Source organism: Oratosquilla oratoria, chromosome 22 (genome assembly GCF_046742065.1).
Source record: "Oratosquilla oratoria isolate Oo_2021 chromosome 22, ASM4674206v1, whole genome shotgun sequence".
In the NCBI taxonomy this organism is placed as follows: domain Eukaryota; kingdom Metazoa; phylum Arthropoda; class Malacostraca; order Stomatopoda; family Squillidae; genus Oratosquilla; species Oratosquilla oratoria.
The window spans coordinates 49,797,769-49,824,104 of record NC_134798.1 but is presented as its reverse complement, the minus strand read 5'-3'; the positions used below and the strand labels follow the sequence as shown (position 1 = coordinate 49,824,104).

At 39.3% G+C, this 26,336-nt stretch overlaps 1 protein-coding gene across 5 annotated transcripts in view; it reads left to right on the top strand.

Annotated features, from left to right (window-relative positions):
- The window catches only part of LOC143037569 (GDP-fucose transporter 1-like), a 49,229-nt gene extending 23,104 nt beyond the window's left edge, over positions 1 to 26,125 (top strand). For 4 of the 5 annotated variants that reach the window (XR_012967481.1, XR_012967482.1, XR_012967480.1 and 1 more), the window contains exons 6-9: positions 8,925 to 9,004; positions 10,113 to 10,325; positions 15,887 to 16,167; positions 24,657 to 26,125. Coding sequence is in view for 1 of the 5 variants with exons in the window: in XM_076205998.1 (XP_076062113.1) it covers positions 8,925 to 9,004; positions 10,113 to 10,325; positions 15,887 to 16,091; positions 24,657 to 24,673 (515 nt within the window). In the remaining 4 variants the exon portion in view is untranslated. The remainder of the gene's footprint in view (positions 1 to 8,924; positions 9,005 to 10,112; positions 10,326 to 15,886; positions 16,168 to 24,656) is intronic. The other variant, XM_076205998.1, reaches the window with a different exon arrangement.
- Positions 26,126 to 26,336: the final 211 nt, after the last annotated feature.

Here is a 26,336-nt window from a genome sequence, read left to right as displayed (position 1 = left end):
TACGTGTTAACGTATATGACTAGTTGTTTATTGTAAAAATTAGGGGACAAGTATAATAGATATATATGTAAGAAAGGTAATGTAAGGTTATAAAAGACAAACTTAACGTCATCAAGGTTATTGTATTACATACATCTACCAAAGGCTTTTTCCCCCCTTACATGGAGGGTAGCCAAAAAGAAAAATGCATAGAAACCACTCCCACCCATTCCATTCCCTACATATTCCACTCCCCTCCACCCTCCTCCCTCCCTCTCATCTTGGCACCTCCTGGATGACAGGTCATCCCTGCATCCTGTCCACTGCCCAGGGGCAGAAGCAGTGTCGCAAGACATAGCACATCCGCAGCAAGGCAGCTTCATTAATTTGGTGACACCCCCCCTCTCCATCCCCTCATGCAGAAGAGGAGAAGACTGGGAGAAATCCCTTCGGGCTGCGTCAAATTATTTTTCATGCATACTTCCTCATCCCCCATCCCCCACCCACTCCCCCTCATGCATCACAGCATCATCCATACACAACCCTTCTCCATTCACCCCTATCTTCTGTCCTCTCCCATCCTTCCTCAACAGACATTCCTCTCTTTTGTAATGCCCCTTTTACCCCATCCATCTCATCTCATCCTAGAACGACCCCTCATGTTCACTCCTTCCACCTCTGCCTTCCACACCTCTTTTACTAATCTTTCTTCATTCATTCTTTCCATGTGTCCAAACCATCCTAATACTCTTTTATCAACCCTATTTCCCAGCTCCCTTTCCACTCCTGTTCTCCTCCTCACCTCCTCATTTCTCACTCTAGCCTAGTAACCCCTCTCATACTTTTCAGACATTTCATCTCAAACACATTCAAACTCCTTCTCTTTTCCTCTCTTATGTTTCAGGTTTGTGCCCCCATACAGTGCTGTTGGTACAATCACTCCTTCATATAACCTCCTCTTAGCATCCATTCCCAGATGTCTATTTCTCATTACACTTTTTAATCCACCAAGGCATTTACTTGCTTCTCTCAGTCTACATTCCACCTCCACCCTCACTCCTCCCTTTCCTGCCACATTTGTACCCAAGTACTAAAACTATCCACTTTCTCCAGTCTCTCCCTTAATGCTCACTTCCAGCCTGCTGTCACTCTACCCTTGTACATCTCATCACCTTACTTTTACCCACATTTATCTTCAACTTTCTTCTTTCACACACATTCTCGAACTCTGCTACTAACTTCCTCAATCCCTACTCTGATCCTGCTACAAGCACAGTGTTGTCAGCAAACAACAACTGGCTTATTTTCCATTTTTCTCCATTTTCTTTAACCATCTCCAACCCCTGATTCCCTACCCTTGAATTCACCTCTCACACCACCCCATCCATGTATAGATTGAACAGCCAGGGCGACATAACACATCTCTGACGAAGTCCCACCTTTACCTCGAACCATTCACTCTCCATTTCTAATCATAACACAAGTTTTACTGCTGTCGTAAAAACTCTTGACTGCTCTTAACGGCTTTCCTCCTATCCCATATATCTGCAGTACCTCCCACAGCACCTTCCTGTCTACCTTGTTGTAAGCCTTTCCCAAATCCATAAAAGCCCAAAAAATATCCTTACCTTTCTCCTAAAGCTTTCTCACATATCTGTATTACCACAAAAATCTGATCTACACAACCCCTACCTGTCCTAAAACCACACTGTTCCTCACCAATTACTCCCTCTGTTCCTCTCCTAATCCTCTCAATCAAGACCATCCCATAAGCCTTCCCAACTACACTCAACAAGCTGATCCCTCTGAAACTACTACACTCACACTTGTCCCCCTTTCCCTTGTAAAGCGGAACTATACAGGCACTCCTCCAGTCCTCCGGCACTCTACTCTGTCTCAAACAAACATTGAGTAACGTCACCAGCCAGTCCACCATCACTGTACCTCCTTTCTTCAGACATTCTGCATGGCATCCATCCAACCCAGGTGCCTTACCTGCTCTCATCATCTTAACAGCTGCTTTCACTTCATCTTTCCCTATTTCTCCTCCATTTTCCTCACTCATCATTCATTTTCATAGCGCTTCCCACTGCAACTACCTTTCCCTCCCTATCCTCCTTCACATTTAGCAACTCCCTAGAATACTCTGCCCACCTTCCTCTCACTGCCTTCTCTTCCATTTTCATCTCTCCTGATGCCCCTTTTACTTTTTCTTCTCTACTTGATTCACCTCCTCTTCCTCTTTTAATTTCTTTCCAAAACATCTTTTTATTAATTTCAAAATTTTCTGTCATACTCTTACCCCATTTCACATCTGCTCTCCTCTTCCCTTCTCTTTACTTTGTACCTCTCATATGATTTCCTCGTCCTAATTTGTAGCCAATCTATGAAAGCCTGCATCTTCTCTTCTACACCCTTCTTTGCTTCCTCATCCCACCACTCACTACCCTTCTTTCTATTTCCTCCCACCCTCCTTGTTCCACACACCATCTTAGCACACCTCATGACTCCCTCCTTGAACCATCCCCAGTACTCATCCACTCCTAATTCTACTCAATCCTTCACTCCCTCCCACTCTCTCAGCTTCTTCTTATACTCCTTCTCCTTTTGTTTCTCATTTAAGCAGTTCAGTGTAAGTACCTCCCTACCTTCTGCCCTTTTCCTCTTTCTCCACCTATTCTCCACTCTCAATTTATCTTCCAGAAAATGATCTGATATTCCCCTACTCTCTCCCCTTAGAACATGTACATCCTTAACTCTTCCTACCATACTCCTGGTCACCACTATATAGTTCATTAACGCTCTATCTGCCACCCTTCCATCCACCACCCTCTCCCATGTGTACTTATGCTTGACTTTCTTCCTAAACACTGTATTTGCTATCATCAACTCTCATTCAAGACACATCTCCACCATCAATTCTCCACTACAATTTTTACCTGGAACACCATTCTTCCCAATCACTCCATTTATTGGTTCGTTTCCTACCCTAGCATTAAAGTCTCCCAATACAAGTCCATTAACATTTCTCCCTAATCCCTCTATGCACTCATTTAAATCTACCCAAATTGCCTCCCTTTCCTGTATGCTCTTCTCACTACCAGGCCCATACACACTTGCAAAAGCCCACATCTCCCTTCCCAGCTTCACCTTCATCCACATCAACCTTGAAGAAACTTCCTTCCACTCCACCACACGCTTACCTATCTCTTCACTTACTAGGATAGCCACCCCTTCTCTACTTTGTCCTCTTTTCACTCCTGAGAACCTCCCAACTACACTCCCAAACTCACACTTGCCCCTCCCTTTCATTTTAGTTTCACTCAAAGCCAGCACATCCATCTTTCTTCTCACAAACATACTGCCTATTTCTTCCCTTTTGCTTTCATCTGCACCACATCCACATGCATTAAAAGACCCAAACCTTAGGCTACTGGTTGGAAAACTCCCAGACACTCTTATGCCTTTACTTTCTTTAGGAATGACCCTTTTGGGGCTACAGGTAGCAGGACTTCTAATCCCATCCCCCGTCCCGTTTTTTGTCGCCTCTTAAGACTCAAGTGGAAAAATGTGGTGGCAGCATTCTTTTCCCCCACCACAGGGTAGACAAAAAAAAAAAAAAAAAAAAAAAAAATGAATATTCAGAGAAATGGTACTGGACAATAACAAAGGGTTGGTGGACAGCATAACGAAGGGATAGTCGTAGTGTAAAAGTGTCATCATTTCTCCATAGGGGTACCCCATATAGACCCTAAAATATCAACTGCATGCTACGTTGCCACAATAACATGCACCCAATACCCCAGATGGGGTATTGAATTCATATAATTTTTCAACAACAAAAAATAGCATACAAGACGTCTTGGAAACCCCAGGAAAAACGCTTGGCAACCCCACTTAGGGTCACGACCCCAGGGTTGGGAAACGGTGACATAGGGGGAGCTGAGAGCTAGCAATTTCTCCCCCTCCTCATCGCACTACTATAAGCTGGTGATGTAGAAACAGTCACACATTAATGCAACACAAACAACAGTTTAATATTTGATCCCAGAGAGATCAAAAGGACAGTCCAGGGACTAACCATCCATGACAGGGCTGTGGGTTTCCAGTCACTGAAACCCAAAACAATTTTTTTTATATTATTCACAGCTTCATCTGGTAGTAGTAGTAATAATAGTAGTAGCAATAGTATCAGTAGTAGTAGTAGTAATGAGTGTATTAATATTGAGGGAAAAGTCTGATATTGTATCCAGAAGTTTGAGATTATTAAAACTAGGGCTGCGGAGTCGGATGGTATAAGGTCCGACTCCGACTCCAACTCCTTTGATTCCTCCGACTCCAACTCCTTTGATTCCTCCGACTCCGACTCCTTTGATTCCTCCAACTCCGACTCCGACTCCTTAACTCCTTGACCCCTATGTGGAAATCTATTCTGCAGATCCATATACCAGCCTCCCACACCTATTCAGCAAGCATTTTATATTTTTCATGTATATTATTTTTTACGTGAAACATTCACTTGTATGATAAATATGCTCACACATACACTCAACCAGCTTTATATATGTATATGCACACAAGCACGTATATTCGTATAAACATATATATATTAAATATATAATGGTATTATTTATGCTCATGATCATCTACCAGCTTATTAGCACTTTCAGATCTGTCATGGCAGAGTTGCCACTTCAAGCTAGATATTTTCTTTTTCCTTTGTGCCCCTCCCCTCCCCCCTAAAAAAAAAATCATCTGTTATTTCATTTGTCCAATCTCATAAACCTTCTATCACAATATTAGGAAAAAAATGTGACAAATCATGATGAGGAAAGGTTAATGGAGGATGCCCTACTTAGTACTTACTGCAGAATTAATTTCACCATGTTATCATAAAAACCAGGAATCAGTTCAGGAAAGAGAGAGACAACCTTCCCCTGTGCACACTGTTCATATCTGCTGTTGTTCCTCCCCTTTTCAGTCATCATCAAATGCTGTGACATATGCTCTAATGTCATTCCTATCTGGCCTCTGAGACTGGTCAAAGTTTATCTCAGGGCACTTCCGTTGACTTTTACATACATGAAGACGTACGTGCATAGTGCATACGTAGTGGATATGATGGGTGGGAGTGTGTTTATGCCTTTTGACTTGGCTACCTCCCTGATAAGGGGGAAAAAGCCTTTTGTATATAGATAGATAGAATTATGGTTATGAGTTAAAGCATAAATATCTGGTACACTTAGGCCTAATTTGCAATTGTCTTTATAGCATAATCAGTTTTGAATTAGATTAAAATGGTTCGTGATTTTCTTTACTCTGATTTCTATTTTTCATTGCTTCACTTGTAGGCCTATTGTATTCACTAGTAACCATGATCAGTAGCCTGTTTCTTTTTCGTATATTTCAAACCACTAAATTTCTTTGATAAATGTATGATTTTCATATTCTGAAGTAGCTTTATCATAATCTAGCATATTTCTATTAAAGGAAAATGCGATAAAACTACCGAAAATGAAGGAAAAGTAAATTCACTGGGAGACACTGCTTCAGGCAGAATCTGCAGCTGTTTGTTTACATTAGTTAGTACTAGTAGCACACAATGCCGTCACATGGTGGCAGCACGAATTGATGTTTATTTATGTTGAAGTAAAAGCATTGCAGTATAGTACAATATTATATATATATATATATATATATATATATGTATATGTATATATATATTATATATATATATATTATATATATATATATATATTATATATATATATATTTTTTCACTCTCCTTACAGGAAACAACTACAAATACATGACCACAAACACTTTTACCCAGACTGACAACGATAGCTTGTCAGTATTATGTATTTTTTTTTATTTTTATTATTGATATTGTATTTTGTTTCCATCTGGAGAGACCACTTAGTGTACATATACACTGCACACACTCACTATTGCCTCCAAAAATAAAAGCAAAACCATACAAAAACTGTTAAATTGTACAACTGGTAAAACCAAACAGGGAAACCATGTTAAAAAAAATAATAATAATAACATTATTGGACTTAAGGAGTCGGAGTCGGATAAAAAAATCCGACTCCGACTCCGACTCCAGCTAAAACCTCCGACTCCCTCCGACTCCGACTCCGTAGCCCTGATTAAAACATGACTGGTAAAAACTTATGGCAGGTTAGACAGGAAGGCATTGAGGGAGGTTTTGAAGATGTATGGTATTGGAGGAAAGCTGTTAAGGGCAGTCAAGAGTTTTTATGAAAGTAGTAGAGCCTGTGTTAGAATGGGAAATGGAGAGAGTGAGTGGTTTGAGGTAAAAGTGGGACTGTGTCAGGGATGTGTCATGTCACCATGGTTGTTCAATATGTATATGGATGGGGTGGTGTGGGAGGTAAATGCAAGGGTAATGGGCAGGGGACTGGAGATGGTTAAAGAAAATGGAGAAAAGTGGGAGGTGAGCCAGTTGTTGTTTGCTGATGACACTGCACTTGTGGCAGGGTCAGAGGAGGGATTAAGGGAGTTAGTGATGGAGTTTGGGAAGGTATGTGATAGGAGAAAGTTGAAGGTAAATGTGGGTAAAAGCAAAGTGATGAGATGTACAAGGGGAGAGGATGGCAGCAAGTTGGATGTCTAAAAGGAGAGATGCTGGAGGAAGTGGATAGCTTTAGGTATTTGTGGTCGTATGTGGCAGGAAAGGGAGGAGTGGTGGTGAAGGTGAATTGTAGATTGAGAGAATCAAATAAATGCCTGGGAGGATTAAAAGGTGTTGTGAGAAATAGGCAGCTGAGAATGGATGCAAAGAGAAGATCGTATGAAGGGGTGATTGTGCTCATGACATTGTATGGGGCAGAAACTTGGAATTTAAGAGATGCAGGGAGGGAAATTTTAAATGTGATTGAGATGAAATGTCTGAGAAGTATGGTAGGGGTTACTAGGTTAGATAGTGAGAGAAATGAGGAGGAGAGGAGTGGAAAAGGAGATGGCAGATAGGGCTGATGAAAGATTGCCAGGATGGTTTAGACACATGGCAAGAATGAGTGAAGAAAGATTATTAAAAGAGGTATGGAAGGTAGAGGTGGAGGGAGTGAACTTGAGGGGACAACCGAGGATGAAATGGATAGTTGGGGTGGAAGGAGCATTGAGCAAGGAAGGGAGAAAGTAGGAGATAGGGGTGAGTGGAGAGTGACTATGTATAGAAGATACTGTTGTGCAAGAAAGGGAAGGGAGGGGGATGGTGGGATAGGGAGTGCTTGTGTGTGAATATTTTGATGCAGCCTGAAGGGATTTCTCCCTATCTTCTTTTTTCTGCATAAGGGGGAGGTTGCTGATAGTGAAGCGGCCATGCTGTGATTGTACTATGTCTTGTTACATTGCTTCTGACCCAGAGCAGTGGGTGGGATACATGGATGACCTGTCATCCATGAGGAGCTAAAATGAGAGGGGGGGAAGTGATGGTGGATGGGAATGGAATGGATGAAAGTAGGTATGTGCCTTTGACTTGGAGGAAAAAAGCTCTTGGTATATAGATTAAAATATAACTGATACATGTGTAAATAAGAATAAAGTATAATTTACTACAAGCTATTCTTACTGTACTAAACATGTTACAAAGTGAAATTGGTCACAGTAAGTTTTATAAATACTGTGACCAAAACATTGTGAACTTCTGATTTATATATCAAACTAAGTTTGTTATACAAGTGGCTAGTTCAGAAGGAATATGACCTGCATTAAATCCAGAATTGATTATAATTAAGTTTATATTGAGGATTTCTTGGAGTAGTAATAGCAACAGTAGAAGCTAATTGCTTTCTGGTTTCCTAGGCAGAGATCCTCCACTTGGATATGTTGTGTTTGTTAGTTTATGCCTGTATGTTGCTAGGGCTATGCAATGTGGAGGATATATATGACTATGTGAAGTAGATAAACAATGGGTACCTGTAAGTGGTGGTATTGCAGGCTGGGTGTCAGAATCATATCATTGTCACATCTTTAGATTCTGTCAACACCTTTACTTTCCTCTGGAAGTGCAGCCCCAAGAGGCTGACACTTGGTCTCCAGGCCAAACCCAAGATTTCTCTCTATCAATTTTTATCTGTATTTCCTCCATCTTTTCACAAGGAGTGAGCTAACAAATGGTGACTAGTTCCCTCCTCTTACTACTATAAGTTGGTGACATAGAAAGAGCCTTGCACATACGAGTACAACACAAACAACAGTCTCTCTGGAGAGATCTATGGGAGGTCCCAAAGACTGTCACCAACTACTGAGGGGCTATGGGTTTCCAGCCATTGAAGCTCAATGTATAAGTTATTATTGTTTTGTGAAGTAGCCTGGCATTATAATTTTTTATTATTTTGTGAGGGAACCTGGTATTGCAGGTATGTATTGTCTCTTATGCACTGCTTCAGACCCCAGGGCAATGGGCAAGATGCAGGGATGACCCGTCATCCAGGAGGAGCCAAGATGAGAGTAAGGGAGGGGTAGTGAATGGGGGTGGAATGAGTAGGGATGAAATGGGTGCAAGTGGAATTACGCCATTTGACTTTGGCTACCTGCCATGTAAGGGGGAAAAAGCCCTTGGTACATGTATGTATGGTCTCTTATGCTACTTAATTGTGATCAAGACTTATTTTGCAATCCAGGAGGTGCCAAGATAAGAGGGAGGGTAGAGGGGAGTGGAGCATGTAGAGGATGGAATGGGTGGGAGTGGTTTCTATGCCTTTTTTTTTTTACTACCTCCCGTGTAAAGGGAAAAGCCTTTGCTATATTTATGTATGTAAGACTTATTGGATGGCCATAATAACAGATGTACAAAGGCTTCTAAATTTAGCTCTGATTTTTAGGTTGTGGCTATTTGTAGGCTATGACATTACAGTTGTTGTATGGTTATGAAAAAAAGGAACTCTACTTTTGTATTTTCCTTTTAATTTCAGGATCCCTATCAATTATTGGAGTATGTTTTGGACTCGCAGCTTCAGCCTTTGTTTCACTCAATGCAATCTATACGAAAAAGGTAAAAGAATCTGCTAACCTTACAGGATGCAAGTTGGATAGCATTAGGTTACAGTAATTGATGGGTGTTTTTTATATTGGGAGGGAGGTTGGTAATGGGTGAAGGAATGACGTAACCTGAAGGGAAGCTCTTCCTGTCTGCTTTGTAAATTTTTGAGTGGGTGAGAAGGTGGTAGCAACAGGGGTTGAATCAACTGTAGCTACCACTGTATTGCATTTGACCTGAGCAATGTGGCAGGTGAAAGGGATGCCCTTTCATTTATGAAGTGCTAAGGTGGAGGGTTAACAACTTCAGTACAAGTCAAATTGTCGCATGCAGCATTGGCTGCCATATGTACGATTCATCACATTACATGCATTATAAAACAGGTCACTGCTGTAATACTTGTTCTCTTTTACTGAATGATAATAAACACAGAAAACATGATCAAACTAGTTCACAGAATCTGGGGGTAACTCATGTACAACTATAGTGTGTATATATATATATATATATATATGTACATATATATATATATATATAATCAAGACACTGACACCAGCATCCTCATGTACCCACTCACACCTCATGACACCTACGTAGGCATCTTCGTACCAGAGTGGTTAATGAATGGGATTTGATTGTTGAAGGGTAGGAGTATACTTTAATTTGACCACATCCTTTATTAGGGGTAGAAGGCTCTTTGGTATGAATGTATATACACATTATAAAAGGTGACTGAATAGGGATATAGTGATAGGACTAGCAACACCCCCACCCACTTTTTTTTTTTTTTTTTTCCATTTCCTCTCGTTTTTTCTTTGATTTTTTCTTCCTTCTTTTTCTTCTTCTCCTCCTCCCACAAAGCATCAAGGCAGCTATGTAATATACATATATATATATAATATATATATATATATATATATATATATATATATATATACATATATATATATATATATATATATATATATATACATGCATACATATACTTAAAGACCTTTTTCTCTTATAAGGGAATTGGCTTAGTCAACGAATACATCTGCTCTTCACCCATCAAACACCCATTCATTGTCCCTTTTATCTTTGCTCCATGTAATATATGTTGTATATTTTTCTCTTCTACCAGGTACTACCTGTTGTGGATGGATCTGTGTATAGACTGGCATATTACAACAATGTAATTGGATTCGTTCTTTTCCTGCCCCTGATACTTATATTTGGGGAAGCACCAGCAGTGTACAGAATGATTACTGAGGGTGGAGTTCACTTCTGGATTTTGATGGTTGTTGGAGGCATTTTTGGCTTTGCTATTGGCTATGTAACAGGGTTACAGATCCAGGTTAGTTTTTTATGTATTGGTTAGTGTTTGAACCAAGTGCTGTCATACTAATATATATTTATTGATGTACTTGTTTGTTTGTATTGATTAATGGTGTAAAATCTGTAACATACAGGATTTGGTACTAATTAGTACCAGGGGATCCTTTTAAGTAAAGGGTACCCATGTGACTGAAGGAGTTAACCTTTTTAACTGTGATAGCATTTTTTTTTATTTTTTTTTTTTATATCTTTTCCAGGTAATTCAGTTCACTCTACAGGGTGTTGTGTGTATTTACCTAGTTGTATTTACCTAGTTGTATTTTACGGGAAGGGGAGCTATGCTCGTGGGGTCCCGTCTTCATTTCTCATTTTATCTAAACTATTTTTAAATTCATGTATTGTTTTTGCACACACCACTTTCTCATCTAACTTGTTCCAACTGTCTATTACTCTGTGAGGAAAGCTGTTCTTTTTCAAATCTCTTCTATAGCTGTCTTTTTTTATTTTCTTTCCGTGTCCTCTTGTATTTCTGTCATCCCATTTTATCAGATTCTCTCTATCAGTAATTTCTATGCCTTTCATGATTCTGTAAATAGCTATCAAATCTCCTCTCTCTCTTCTTTGCTCTAGTGTCTGTAGTTTAAGTTTTTGTAGTCTCTCTTCATATGATAGTTTTGAGAGTATTGGTGCCAATTTTGTAATTGCTCTTTGTATTCTTTCAAGTTTTTTTATACATTTTTTTGTACTTGGTGACCCTATCGTTGCTGCATATTCCAATCTTGGTCTTATCAGGGTGATTAGGATTTTCCTCACCATTTCTTCATCCAGGTATGTAAATGCCACTTTGATTGTTCTTATTAAATTATAAGTTTCTCCAAAAATCTTATTTATATGTTTTTCAGGTGACATATTATTCATAACAATGACTCCCAGGTCCTTCTCATTTTCTACTTTTTTTATTCCTTCTTCTCCCAAATTATATGATCCTGTTATTCTGTTTTTGCTTTTTCCAAATTCCATTATACTACACTTTTTTGTATTGAACTCCATCTCCCACTTCCTACTCCATTCTTGTACTTTATTTAGATCTCTCTGTAGTGATTCACAATCTTCTTAAGTTTTCACTCTTTTCAGTAGTTTTGCATCATCTGCAAAGAAGCTCATATAGCTTTCAATTCCTTCATCCATATCATTGATATATATAGCAAACATTATTGGGGCCAGAACTGTTCCCTGCGGGACACCGCTTATTACTTCATTCCATTTTGAGTGCTGGTTTCTTATCACTACTCTCATTTTTCTTTCTTGCAAAAAGTCTTCCATCCAATTTAGCAATTTACCTTGTATTCCTCCTTCATATTCTAATTTCTTAAGCAACTTCTTATGTGGTACTTTGTCAAAAGCTTTTTTTAGGTCTAGAAATGCACAATCGGCCCATCCATCTCTTTCTTGTATTATATCTATTAGCCTTGAATAGAAACATATTAAATTGGTGACGCATGATCGTCCTTGTCTGAATCCAAATTGCCTTGGATTTAGTACGTTGTTTTTTTCCAAGTATTTTACCCATCTACTTTTGATAATTCTTTCACAAATTTTTGCTATTGTACTTGTTAGAGAGACTGGTCTATAGTTGGTAGGTTCTTCTTTATTTCCTCCTTTATATATAGGTACTATATTTGCTTTTTTCCAATCTTCTGGAACTTTTCCTTCTTTCAAGGAACTGCTTATTATGCTATGTATTTTGTCTGCCAGTTCATTCCTGCATTCTTTCAGAATCCAGTTTGCTATTTCATCTGGCCCATGCGATTTTCTGACATCAAAATTACTCAAGTGTGTCAATATTTCATTCTTTGTTACTTCTATTTCTTCCATAGGGGGGACTTTTTCTTTCCACTCAATCTCTTCAGGTTGTATATTTTCCCTTGTAATCACTGATTTAAAATGTTTGTTCATAATTTCTGCCATTTCCATTTCCTCAGTGTATTCAACTCCTCCTTGTCTTAATTTCTCCAAGTCTTGTTTGTTTTTCAGTTTATTGTTTACAAATCTGTAGAATAGTTTTGGTTGATCTTTACACTTTTCTATAACATCTTTTTCATATTTTCTTTTTTCCTCTCTGCACTTTTGTACATATTCATTTCTATAACTGGTATATATTTTCCATTTTTCAGGTCTTCTGTCTTTTTTCCATCTGGTCCAGGCTTTGTCTCTTTTGTCTTTTAACTCCCTACAACTTTTGTTGTACCAGCATTTTACATATTCTTTTTCTTGTTTTTGTCTTGGGACATACTTTTCCACTCCTTTTTTGTAAATTTTTGTCAAAATATTCCATTTCTCTTCCACTGATGTTTCTTCTTTGTATATTTCTTCCCAGTTTTCTTGTTGAAAGAATTCTCTTATTTTATCAAAGTTTGTTTTTTCATACATCATTCTTCCTTTTCTATATTGTTCATTTCTTTTGATATATTTTTCTTCATTAAGTTCCAGTTCAATCAATATGTGGTCACTTTTACCTATTGGTGTTTTATATTCAATCTTTTCCACTATTCTAGGTTCAGATGTAATTATTAAGTCTAGCCTCTATGGTTCTTCTTCATTTCTATACCTAGTGTTCTCTTGTATCCATTGTGTCATTGAATGGTCAGTAATCATCTCAAGTAGAGCATTTCCCCATGAGTCATCACCACTCTTTACTGTCATTTCTTCCCAGCAGATTTCTTTGCAATTAAAGTCGCCCATCATAACTATTCTTCCTCCGTCTTCCATTATTTTAGTTAATGCTATCTTTGTGTCCTCTAACATACTTTTATGTTCACTCTCCTCCCATGAGGCTGTTTTCGGAGGCACATAATTGATCACAAATTTTCTGCTCTTCTTATCTCTGTCTTCCACTTCTATCATAATCATCTCTACTGTATTCTTTCCATATATGACACCTTTCACGTTTATATCCTTCTTAGTCAGGAACATAACTCCACCCCCTTGTTTTTTCTCTCTGTTTCTAATCCAATAATTGTATGCATCATGTCCTTACACTGTTGGGTGGTAGTGGGCCTTTTAATTTTGTTTTCTACAATTCCCATTATGTCCAGTTCTTTTTCTTTCAAATAATCATTCAGTTCATTCAATCCTGTTATCAATCCATCTATATTTGTGTAAGACGCTCTTAGTTTTCTGCCACTTCCATTGTGTTCTCTGTTTCCCTTATGTTTTTCTTTAGTATGTCGAACTGCTTTATTTTCATGTTCACTACTCTCCAATAGAATCTCTCTTTCTCTGACTCCGTTCTTTCCTCGTTTTTTGCCTTAGCTTCAAGTCTTTTCTGCTTTTCTGCCTCTCTTTCCTCCTTATTCATTTCTCTTTTTATCCATACCTTTTTATATTGATCATTTGTTGCTAGTTTCCCTGTTTTGGATAGAATTTTCTCTGCCGTTGTTTGTGACCTGAATTTAATCTTAATTGGTCTGGTCTTATCTGTACTATATTTTCCGAGTCTGAATTTTTCCTCAATTTCCTTTATAATTTCTGGTTCATCTTCCTGGACTAATTTTAATAAACTGCTTACTCTTTCATTTAAATCCTTGATTCTTGCGGTTCTATCTGGGTTATGTTTCTCTTCCATTCCTAATATAATTATACATTTCTTTTTGTCAGCTAATTCTCTTACTATATTCTCCTTCTGTCTCATCACTTTAATAACTGAGTCTTCATTATGTTCTTTCAATTGCTGTTTGACTATGTCAGTGAATGAAACCTTATTCCCTTCTTGGGTTGTTCTCCAATTTTTAGCTTTAGCTATTTTCTCTCTGTTTTCATTACTATTCTTCTTCAATTTCTCATTCTCCTCCTTTACATTTCCTAACTGTCTTTTTAGGTCCTCTATTTCTTCAGTTAAGTTTCTGTTAGCCTTCTCTAGTTGTTCCAACCTTTCAATTCTCTGGAAAATGGAGTCAACATTACCTAACTTACGTTCCAAGTCCTCGATCACCTTATCAACTCTCTCCTCTAGTCTTATCAGTCGGGGGGGGGGGGGTTGTGTCCCCCCACCCTCTTTAAATCCCTGGAACATATTCTCGTCACTTTCTACTGTATTGCTCCTCTCTATACTTCTAATCTTTACATTTTTATTAGACATTTCATCCTCACTCAGTCTTTTGTTTACCTTTCGCTTGTCTGGCTGGGCCAAGTCTACTCCCTCCTCATTTCCTTCCATTTCCCTCAGTAATCCCTCCCCTTTTCCCCTTTCCCTTCTTTCCCCCTGCTGCAGGTGCATTTTCCCCCCCACCCTGTAAAAACACTAGGCACTTCTCTTTGCGTTGGGATCCACAGACTTCAGTTTTCTTCAGAACGTCATCCAAGCCGTCCATTCGCTGAAGTGTGTGTGTGTGTATATATATATATATATTCATAGATATGTATGTATATATATATATATATAATATGATCCTGTATAATGAAGTGAATAAACTATGATAAAACAATAATCTGTAATGTATGTTGCTAAGTGGATTTTTATTTTATTTTAATTTTTATTTTATTATATGTATATGTATATATATATGTATATATATATATATATATATATATAAACTTTTTTTTTTTTTTTTTTTTTCTTATTTCCAAAAATGGGAATGGGGATAGGATTAGGCATCCTACTCTCTGTAGCTCTAAAGGGGCCATTCCTACAAAAAAAAAAAAAAAAAAAAAAAAAAAAAAAAAAAAAAAGCATAAGAAAGTCTGGGAGGAGTTTTCCAACCAGAACCTAAAAGTTTGAGTCTTCTAATCTGTGTGGATGTGGTACAGATGAGAGTAAAAGGGAAGAGATAGGCAGTATGTTTGTGAGAAGAAAGATGTATGTGTTGGCATTCAATGAAACTAACTTGAAAGGAAGGGCTGAGTTTAAGTTTGAGAGTGTAGTTGGGTGTCAGAAGTGAAGAGGACAAGGTGTGGCTATACTAATAAGTAAAGAGATAAGTAAAAGTGTGGTGGAGTAAGAGGAGGTTTCTTCAGGGTTAATGTGGATGAAGGTGAAACTAAGAAGGGAGATGTGGGTCTTTGTAAGTGCATATGGGCCTGGTAGTGAGAAGAGTGTAGAGGAAAGGGAAGCTTTTTGGATAGATTTAAATGAGTGCATAGAGGGTTTAGGGAGAAATGTCAATGTAGTGGTATTGGGAGATCTCAGTGCTAGGGTAGGAGATGAATCAATAGATGGAGTGGTTGGGAAGTGTGGAGTGCCAGGAAAAAATTGTAGTGGAGAGTTGATGGTGATGTGTCTAGAGAGTTGATGATAGCTAACACAGTGTTTAGGAAGAAAGTCAAGCATAAGTACACATGGGAGAGGGTGGTGGATGGAAGGGTGGTAGATAGGGCTTTAATGGACTACATAGTGGTAACCAGAAGAGTAGGAAGAGTTTTGGATGTACATGTTCTAAGGGGAGAGAGTGGGTATGGGATGGTATGGATGGGAGTGGAATTATGACTTTTGACTTTGGCTACCTTCCTTGAAAGAGGGAGAAACCCCTTAGTATGTTTATGTATGTATTATTTATTTACTTAATTTTATTTTACTTTTTCCAGGTTACTTCTCCACTGACCCATAACATAAGTGGAACAGCCAAGGCCTGTGCTCAGACTGTGCTTGCAACCTGGTGGTACATGGAGAGTAAACTGTTGTTGTGGTGGGTCAGCAACTGGGTGGTCCTGGCAGGCTCCATGTTCTACACAAGAGTAAAGCAGCAAGAAATGAAGGCAAATCATGAAGTTTCTAAACTTTCAACCGAGGGTAAAGATAAAGTTTGAAGTCCAGTTGGCTTGATTGGGAACATCAGCACTAACTTGGTGTGGATTTCTTTGCACAGGTACTTGTGGCTTTTGGGGTTTGTGATTACAATAGTATTACCTTGATTAGTAATTAGATGAATTGAAATGGATGCTATGAGGAGATTGTATTAACCTATTCAGTACGAGTCGAAATCTCGTGCACAGTATTGGATGCCTAATGTATGATGCATCACACAACTCTTTATAAAATATAAAGTCCCTGCTGTATTACTCATTCTCTTTCATTCTAAGTAATAATAAATTCACAAAATATAATCAAACCAGATCACAGAATTTGGAGGTCACTCAGCTATAACTACAAAATAAGTATAATCAAGACACCGACACTGGCATTCTCGTATACCACTTGGACCTCATGACGCCTACATAGGCATCATCATATTGAGGAGGTTAAGGGGTGATTGTGCTGACAGCACTGTATGGGGCAGAGACATGGAACATAAGAGAGGAAGAGTTTAAATGTGTTTGAGATGAATTTCTGAGAAGTATGTACGGATTATAAAATTGGATAGCATTAGAAACAAGGAGGTGAGGAGGAGAACAGGGATGGAAAAGATGGGAGATAGGGTCAGTGAAAGAGTATTGGGATAGTTTGGACACATGGAAAGAATGAGTGAAGAAAGATTAGTAAAAGAAGTGTGGAAGGCAGAGGTGGATGGAATGAACATGAGCGGACAACCAAGAATGAGATGGATGGGTGGGGTAAAAGGTGCTTTGAGCAAGAGGGGGATGGCGGGGTGTTGAATGGGAGTGGAATTATGCCTTTTGACTTTGGCCATTACACACAAATACCAAGGGCTTCTTTCCCCTTCCAAGGCAGGTAGCCAAAATCAAAAGACATAATTCCACTCCCACACAATTCATACCCACCCATTCCGCTCCCGTTCACCACCACCCCTCCCTCCCTCTTTCTCATATTGGCTCCTCCTGGGTGATAGGTCATCCTTGCATCTTGCCCATCATCCTGGGTCAGAAGCAATTTAGCAAGATGCAGCACATTCACAGCAAGGCCACTTCATTTAATTGGCAACCCCCTCTCTCCATCCCCTCATACAGAAACATTTAAGTTGGGGAGAAATCCCTTCAGGCTGTAGTAATGGGCATGTAGTAATTATAGAAAATCCCCTAAATACACAAGGGATATGTACCTTTAGATACTTTTATATATTGATCATTTGTTTGTTGAAGTGAGACTGGTGTTGCGGTCACTTGGTTGTGTACAATATTTTCATGTTTCTTGTTGTACCATCAAAGCATATGCCATTTATATAGAGAAATTTTGTCCTCACTTTTTTCTCTTCCATATCTTCAAATCTTTGTATACTGGACTTTTGCTTTTGGGCATTCCTAGTACCTCACATCAACATCTCAACTGTTTTTACATGAGGTGATGGAGATGGGGTTCACTGATTAAATGACGTGGCCTTGTTGTGGATGTGCTGTGTCTTGTGCCACTGCTTCTGACCCAGGGCAGTGGGTGAGATGCAGGAATGACCTATCATCCAGGAGGAGCCAATATAAAAGGGAAGGAAGGATGGTGAATGGGAGTGGAGTATGTGGGGATGGAATGAGTGGGAATGGATTTTGTCTTTTTTGTGGCTACCTCCTGTGTAAGGGGGAAAAAGCCATTGGTATATGTATGTACCAATACATGATTTTTGTATACCCATTATGAATGTTGTGAATGGTAAATAAAAAATTGAACAGTTGGAACAGTTTTAGGCATAGATTTTGGGCAGCAGAAAGATCAATCAATCTATTGCTCCTGGTTTCTCTTGCATGAGACCTGTGACTCCCAAGTAAACAGCATTAGCCTCTGGATTGGCCCACATGTCACTAAAGGAAGAAATGTTATATTGTTTTCTGAGTAGGATGAGAATGGGTCACAATAGAGTGAGGTGTTTTATGTCGTCTGTATAGCGATTGCATCCGGGTCAATTTGAATCCTTGGCCAGGATTATTCCATGAAGGTAAAACGGGAAAGGGAGATGTGGGTTTTTGTAAGTGCATATGGGCCTGGTAGTGAGAAGAGTGTAGAGGAAAGGGAGGCTTTTTGGATAGATTTAAATGAGTACATAGAGGGTTTAGGGAGAAATGTTATTGTAGTGGTATTGGGAGATCTCAATGTTAGGAAGAAGATGAATCAATAGATGGAGTGGTTGGGAAGTGTGGGGTTCCAGGAAAAAATTGTAATGGAGAGATGATGGTCATGTGTCTTGAGTTGATGATAGCAAATGCAGTGTTTAGGAAGAAAGTCAAGCATAAGTACACATGGGAGAGGGTGGTGGATGGAAAGGTGGTAGATAGGGCTTTAATGGACTATATAGTGGTAACCAGGAGAAGAGTAGGAAAAGTTAAGGATGTACATGTTCTAAGGGGAGAGAGAGAGTGAGGGAGTAATGGATCATTTTTTGGTGGAAGGTAAATTGAGAGTGGAGGATAGATGGAAAAAAAGGAAAAAGGACAGAAGGTAGGGTGGTGTTTAGAGTAAACTGCTTAAATGAGAAAGAAAAGGCGTATAAGAAGCTGAAAGAGTGGGAGGGAGTGAAGGATAGAATAGACTTAGAGTGGAGGAGGAATGGAGATGTTTCAAGGAGGGAGTCACAAGGTGTGCAAAGGTGGAGTGTGGAACAACAAGGACTGGAGGAAATAGAAGGAAGGGTAGGGAGTGGTGGGATCATGAAGCAAAGAAGGTTGTAGAAGAGAAGAAATGAGCATTCACACATTGGTTACAAAATAGGACAAGCAAATCATATGAGAGGTACAAAGAAAAGAGAAGAGAAATAAAGCATAAGGTAAAGGAAGCAAAGAGGAGAGTAGATGTGAAATGGGCTGAGTATTACAAAATTGGAAAGTAATAAGATAATGTTTTGGAAGGAAATTAAGAGAGGAAGGGGGGAGAATTATGTAGAGAATAAAAGGTAAAAGGTGCAGATGGAGAGATGAAAATGGAAGAGATGGCAGTAAGAGGAAGATGGGCAGAATATTTTAGGGAGTTACTAAATATGAAGGAGGATAGGGAGGGAAAGGTAGTTGCAGTGGGAAGCACTAAGAAAATGATAGTGATGAATGAGGAAAATAGAGGAGAAATAAGGAAAGATAAGATGAAAACAGTAAAATGATGAGAGCAGGTAAGGCACCTTGGTTGGATGGGTGTCATGTGCAGTGTCTAAAAAAAAGTGAGCTACATTGATGGTGGACTGGCTGGTGAAATTGTTTAATGTTTGTCTAAAAGAGGGTAGAGTGCCAGAGGACTGGAGCAGTGCCTGTATAATTCCACTTTACAAGGGAAAAAGGGACAAGTGTGAGTGTAGTAGTTTCAGAGGGCTCAGTTTGTTGAGTGTAGTTGGGAAGGCTTATGGGAGGGTTTTGATTGAGAGGATTTGGAGAGGAACGGAGGGAGTAATTGGTGAGAAAGAGTAGGGGGTTTAGGACAGGTGGGGTTTGCATGGATCCAATTTTTGTGGTAAGGCAGATATATGATAAAGCTTTAGGAAAAGGTAAGGATGTATTTTGGGCCTTTATGGATTTGGAAAAGGCTTATGACAGGGTAGACAGGAAGGTATTGTGGAAGGTATTGCAGATATATGGGATAGGAAGAAAGCCATAGAGTAGTCAAGAGTTTTTACAAGAGTAGTAGAGCCTGTGTTAGAATTAGAAATGGAGAGAGTGGTTTGAAATAAAGGTGGGACTTTGCCAGGGATGTGTTATGTCACCTTGGCTGTTTCAATTTATACATGGATGGGGTTGTGCAAGAGGTAAATGGAAGGGTAATGGGCCAGGAAATGGAAATTGTTAAAGAAAATGGAGAAAATTGGGAGATAAGCCAGCTGTTGTTTGCTGATGCCACTGTGCTTATAGCAGGATCAGTGGAGGGATTAAGGAAATTAGAGACAGAGTTTGGGAAGGTGTGCAAAAGAAGGAAGTTGAAGATAAATGTGGGTAAAAGTAAGGTGATGAGATGTACAAGGGGAGAATATGGCAGCAAATTGGAAGTGAATATTAAGGGAGAGAGACTGGAGGAAGTGGATAGCTTTAGATACTTGAGTAAAAATGTAGCAGGAAAGGGAGGAGTGGAAGTAGGATGGGGGATTAAAAAGTGTAATGAGAAATAGACATTTGGGAATAGATGCTAAAAGGAGATTGTGCCAACAGCATCATATGGGGTAAAAACATGGAACATAAAGGAGGAAGAGTTTAAATATGTTTGAAATGAAATGCCTGAGAAGTATGGTAGGGTTTACTAAGTAGGATAGTGAGAAACAAGAAGGTGAGGAGGAGAGTGGGAATGGAAAGGGAGTTGGGAAATAGGATTGATAAAAGAGTATTAAGATGATTTGGACACATGGAAAGAACGAGTGAAGAGAGATTAATAAAAGAAGAGTGGAAGACGGAGGTGGAGGTGGTGAACATGAGGGGGTGACCAAGGATGAGATTGATGGATGGGGTAAAAGGGGCATTGGGAAAGAGGGGAATGTCTCGTGAGGAAGGAAAGGAGAAGACAGAAGATAGGGGTGAGTGGAGAATGGTTGTGTATGGATAATGCTGTGATGCATGAAACAGTTGGTGGGGGGAGGGGGGAGGGAGGATGCGTGAATGATATTTGACGCAGCCTGAAGGGATTTCTCCCCATCTCTTTTTCTGTATGAGGGAACACAGATGGGGGTTGCCGATTAAATGAAGTGGCCTTGCTGTGGATGTGCTTTGTCTTGCTACATTACTTCTGACCCAGGGCAGTGGACAAGCTGCAGGGATGACCCATCATCCAGGAGGAGCCAAGAAAAGAGGGATGGAGGGAGGGGTGGTGAATGGGAGTGGAGTATGTGGGGGATAAATTGAGTGGGGTTGGATGAGTGGATTTGAGGGCTCTTGTATAGAATTGTGTGCATATAATTCTTATTGGTGTCATATGTGGAGAATATGGTTTCTGAGCATAGATGATCTGATAGTGATTTTAGTGGATGTTATGTTGTGAGGGTGCTCACTTGCTGAGCAGGTTAGATCGTTGCTACTTGTGGAGGAGGTTGAGGTGACGGCAGTTCAAAATACTGCTGCCAGCGAGTTGGACCAAGGGTATGGCTCATTAAATTCCATACTTCAGTTCTCTGTAAGGGGCGCAGTCCTAGCCTCCTGATGATAAAGGGAGTTTGTGACATAAAACCAAATCATCGGTTGTTATTCTTAAATTTTTGTTTTATGTTGTTTGTAGGATGTCTGCTTTCTTGGTTATTGGGAACCATGTGGGGATGTAGTCAAGTTTGATTCATATACGAGTTGTTTGTGTACTGTGTTTAATGTTTCTTCTGACCAAAACCAGTGATTGCTACAGGTCTTGTTATGCTTGGTTTATTTCGGGAGAGGACAGAAGACAGGCGAATGGAGAATGGTTGTATATGGATGATGTTGTGATGCATGAGGTGGAATGGGCGAGAGGATGGGCGGTGAGGTAGTATGTGTGAGCAAAATTTGACGCATCCTGAAGGGATTTCTCCCTGTCTTCTCCTTTTATGTATGGGGGGACGGAGAAGGGGGGTTGCCGATTTATTGAAGCGGCCTTGCTGTGGATGTGCTGTGTCTTGCGGCACTGCTTCTGACCCAGGGCAGTGGACAAGGTGCAGGAATGACCCGTCATCCAGGAGGTGCTAAGATGAGAGGGAGGATGGAGGGGTGTGGAATGTATTCAGGGATGTAATGGGTGGAAATGATTTTGTGCCTTTTCCTTTTTGGCTACCTCCCTTGTAAGGGGGAAAAAGCCTTGGTATATGTATAGTATATGTATGTATCGTCATGTTCTTGATGTGTGGACTGAAGAGCATTATCATAACTGTTTCTGCTGTGGGCAAAAGGGCTGAATACAAATAACTTTTTAAGAATCATACTATTGATTCCACAGCATAGTACTCAACAATTAGAGAAAAAAAGACAAGCTACAAATACAAAATAGTCTCAAGAGTAACAATGGGTTCCACAAAAATAACTCCAACAGAACACTTACACTCGGAAAAAAAATCCTCCTCGTTTAGCAGCAGATGAAAATTAAAGGTGCACACTTCTATACAATAACCATCAACACCCAGCTTCCCCTCACATCATATCACACAAACACAGCCCACCACTTGCAACAAGAAAATATCACTGGCAGTTTTTTATTTAGTTAAAACAACCTAGCATACTCCACAGCAAATCCAAACAAAAACAAATACACATACCAGGGTTGTGATTGACAGAATGGAATTAATTTTCTCAGACATCTGCCTTTCAGGTACAGTGAGTCCTCCTTATACGGTAATTCTTTATCCAGTAAATTCACAGTTATGGTATTTGGTAATTACTAACCCCTAAGAATGAGTGAAGAAAGACTAGTAAAAGAGGTATGGAAGGCAGATGTGGAGGGAGTGAACATGAGGGGACGTCCTAGGATGAGGTGGATGGATGGGGTGAAGGGGGCTTTGGGGAAGAGGGGAATGTCTGTTGAGGAAGGAAGGGAGAGGACGGAAGACAGAGGTGAGTGGAGAATGGTTGTATATGGATGATGTTGTGACTGTATGAGGAGGAATGGTCGGGGGGGTGGGGTAGTATGTGTGAGTAAATTTTGACGCAGCCCGAAGGGATTTCTCCCCGTCCTCTCCTTATATGCAAAGGGGGACGGAGAGGGGGGGTCGCCGATTAAATGAAGCGGCCTTGCTGTGGATGTACTGTGTCTTGCGACACTGCTTCTGACCCAGGGCGGTGGGCAGGGTGCAGGGATGACCCGTCATCCAGGAGGTGCTCAGATGAGAGGAAGGGTGGGAGGGGTGTGGAGTGTATTTAGGGATGAAATGGGTGGGAGTGTTTTTATGCCTTTCCCTTTTTGGCTACCTCCCTTGGAAGGGGGAAAAAGCCTTGGTATATGTATGTATGTACTAACCCCTATTCTATTTACGGTAAGAAAAATTCACAGATACGGTATCCGCTAGATGTTTTGAAGAGGAAAGAGCAGGGAGAAGGTACGTCTGCCATATCCTATTATTACAAGTTATAATGGGTTCAGTATACGGTAATTTCAATTTGCGGTAAGTTTTTCAGGTACGCATATGTACCGTATAACAAGGACTTACTGTGCCTGTTACTAGTCCTAGCATATGTATGTATGTAAAACATATGCATATCTTGATTGCACCTTTTTTCATGTTTTACCAGTTTTCTTTTCACTGGCCATATTCTTGCACTACTTTTGTTAATGTTCATTGTTTAGATTTTTGTTTTCTGTAGATGACTATTCCCTTTGGTATGGTGGTGTTCTTGTATGAACAAACAAGGTTGTCTGGTTTAAGTGATGCTAGAATTTGGTAGATGAGACCACTTCAGCAAAAAGGTTTATTGAAGTGTAAAACCTCGTATTTACAAATGTATGTCTTTTAGCCAAATAGAATTATGTGTCAACAGATAGAGCAAAAGCTGTAGATGGTGTCACCATAGAGAAAGGGGTAATTTGTAGGGTTCATTTTAGGATGAAAGATCCAAGGGCCGAATTTATAAAAGATCCTAACCCTTAAGTCTAGACATAAATCTTCAAAATGGACATTTTACCTAAATCCCTATGTCGGCGACCCAAATGCATATGTCTAGAATGTCTAGTATTTGGGTTGCCAACATAGGGATTTAGGTAAAATCTTTACTATTTTTGAAGATTTATGTCTAGACTTAAGGGTTAGGATCTTTTATAAATTCAGCCCCAGAAGCTGCAGAATCAGATTTTTCCCCTCTGTATGTTCAGTTATTCAGGGATATTTCCCCATCTTCAATGTTTCTTCATAAGAGGACAGAGAGGGGGGTCACTGGTTAAATGAAGTGGCCTTGTTGTGGATGTGCTGTGCCAAGATGAAAGGGAGGGGTTGTGAATGGGAGTGGAATTATGCCTTTTGACTATAGCCACCTCACTTGTAAGGGGGTAAAAGCCCTTGGTATATGTATATATATATATGGACAGTTATTGTGTATTTACTTAGTTGTATTTTGCGGGAGAAGAGCTATGCTCGTAGGGACCTGCAGTTGTATCATTCCGCATCCAATTCTTTCTTAAAGTCGTTTATAGTTTTAGCACTCACTGTTTTCTCATTTAATTTATTCCATATATCTATCACTCTATGTGGAAAGCTATTCTTTTTCAGATCTCTTCTGTAACTGTCCTTCTTAAGTTTCTTCTTGTGTCTCCTTGTATTTCTATTGTCCCATTTAAGTAGATCAGCCCTGTCAAGGATTTCCATCCCTTTTATAATTCTGTGTATGGATATCAAATCACCTCTTTCTCTTCTTTGCTCCAGAATTAATAATTTTAGTTTTTGTAATCTTTGTGTGACTAAAAGAGAGTGGTCTTCTTCATACTTTGACAGTAGTAGGAACATCGAAGTTTTATTATTTTATTGATTGTGACTGACATTGATACCAAACCTTCTTTCCTCCAGTATGGCCAGATTCAATTTCTTCAGTCTCTGCCAATACTAATCCTTGCTGTATTCTGTTGCAGATCCTGAGAAAGTCTGAAATGAGTGGATCTGACTTGCTTCAAGGCTCTTCCTTCTTCTCTAAGAAAGAATTGGCCTTGATACTTCCAAGGGTTCATCAGTTGTGATCAATCCTGCCATGGTATATGTGTGTGTGTGTGTATATATATATATTATGAATTTGATTTGAAAGTGTATTTGGTGAATATTTTATTTTGCACAATACTTGTTTAGCATTATTCGACCTTATTATTAAAAGTTTGATATGTAGCAAAACTTGATCTGCTATATTGATTATTTTTGGTTGTGGAAACAAAATTTGGAACCAAAAAATTTGTTTTATAATATTTATGCATATTTATATTGGCCATCCACCTTGGAAAGGGGGAAGGGCCTAGTGTATTTATGTGTATCTATATTTTAGTGTCAGTTCTAGGATTGCCTGATTTGTTACAGGGAGCAATTATATAAATTTACTTGTGTAACTGATAAGAACATTTCTATAAAGCATACTTGATTTAATCCTATTACATATTCTTTGTGAATAACAATAAGAGATTCAAGATATTTGTATCTTATTTTTTATTTAGATGTACAAAAAGTTATTTCATTGCTACCTCTTAAGGATTGTTGTACCGGTAGTTGTGAATGAAAAATGTACACACACACAGGCACAGACACACACACACACACACACACACACAGTATTATGTTTTAGAAAGGTGAGCCTTCTACTTAGTAAAATTGAACTAGAATGTACAGAAACAGGTCCTGACTCCCAGTATTATTCCGTGTCACTGTGGTTGTGCTAAATCTATCCCCTATGTAATAAACTAGTAATAAAACTAATGGAGATAATGTCATCCATGAGGAGCTAAGATGAAAGGGAAGAAAGGGTGGTGGATGGAAGTGGAATGGGTAGGAGTGGGTACTTGCCTTTTGACTTGGCTACCTCCCTTGTAAAGGGGAAAAAAGCCCTTTGTACAGGGCCCTCACATGGAAGGTGGGTGGAGGGGGGGGAGCATATGCTCTGGGGCGGCACATTTAGGGAGTGGCAGTTCAAGTCCATGCTGCCCACAAGGTTGACTAAATAATTATAATTAAAAAAAGTCAAAGGAGCCCTGAATATTTTACTGCAATGTATGAATTTTGTGTTAGAATCAACAGAATATGAAATACTTCTCCCTTATCCTTTCTGCAATAGGAACATTAAGTAACATTTTTAAAATCCGTTAAATTATTTTGCAAGCCAATTGCTAAAACAAGTTGTAAGGGATGGTGGAGATGGGAAGCAGTATGGGGGAGGGGGTGGGTGTCACTGAGACCTTTGCCCTGGGGTGGCACTTAGGCATGTAAGGGCTTTGCCTTTGTATATGAATAGATGTAATAAACTTCAAGTTAAAAAGTTTGGGCTTATTATTATGATATATATATATATGTATATACTGGTATATACATGTATATGTATATATATATATATATATATATATATATATGTATATATACATATGTATATGTGAAATTGGTATGTTATAACACGTTTGTAAATTTTCACTATAAACCCACTATCGGAGAAATAATAATGGAAGTACAGTACAAGTATAATGAGGAAGTGAGGGGTTCATAAAAGGGGATGAGGAAAGTGGGGGGACTCAGGTTACATGCCCTTGAAATGGTTGGGCCAAGGAAGGACAGTTGGTGGT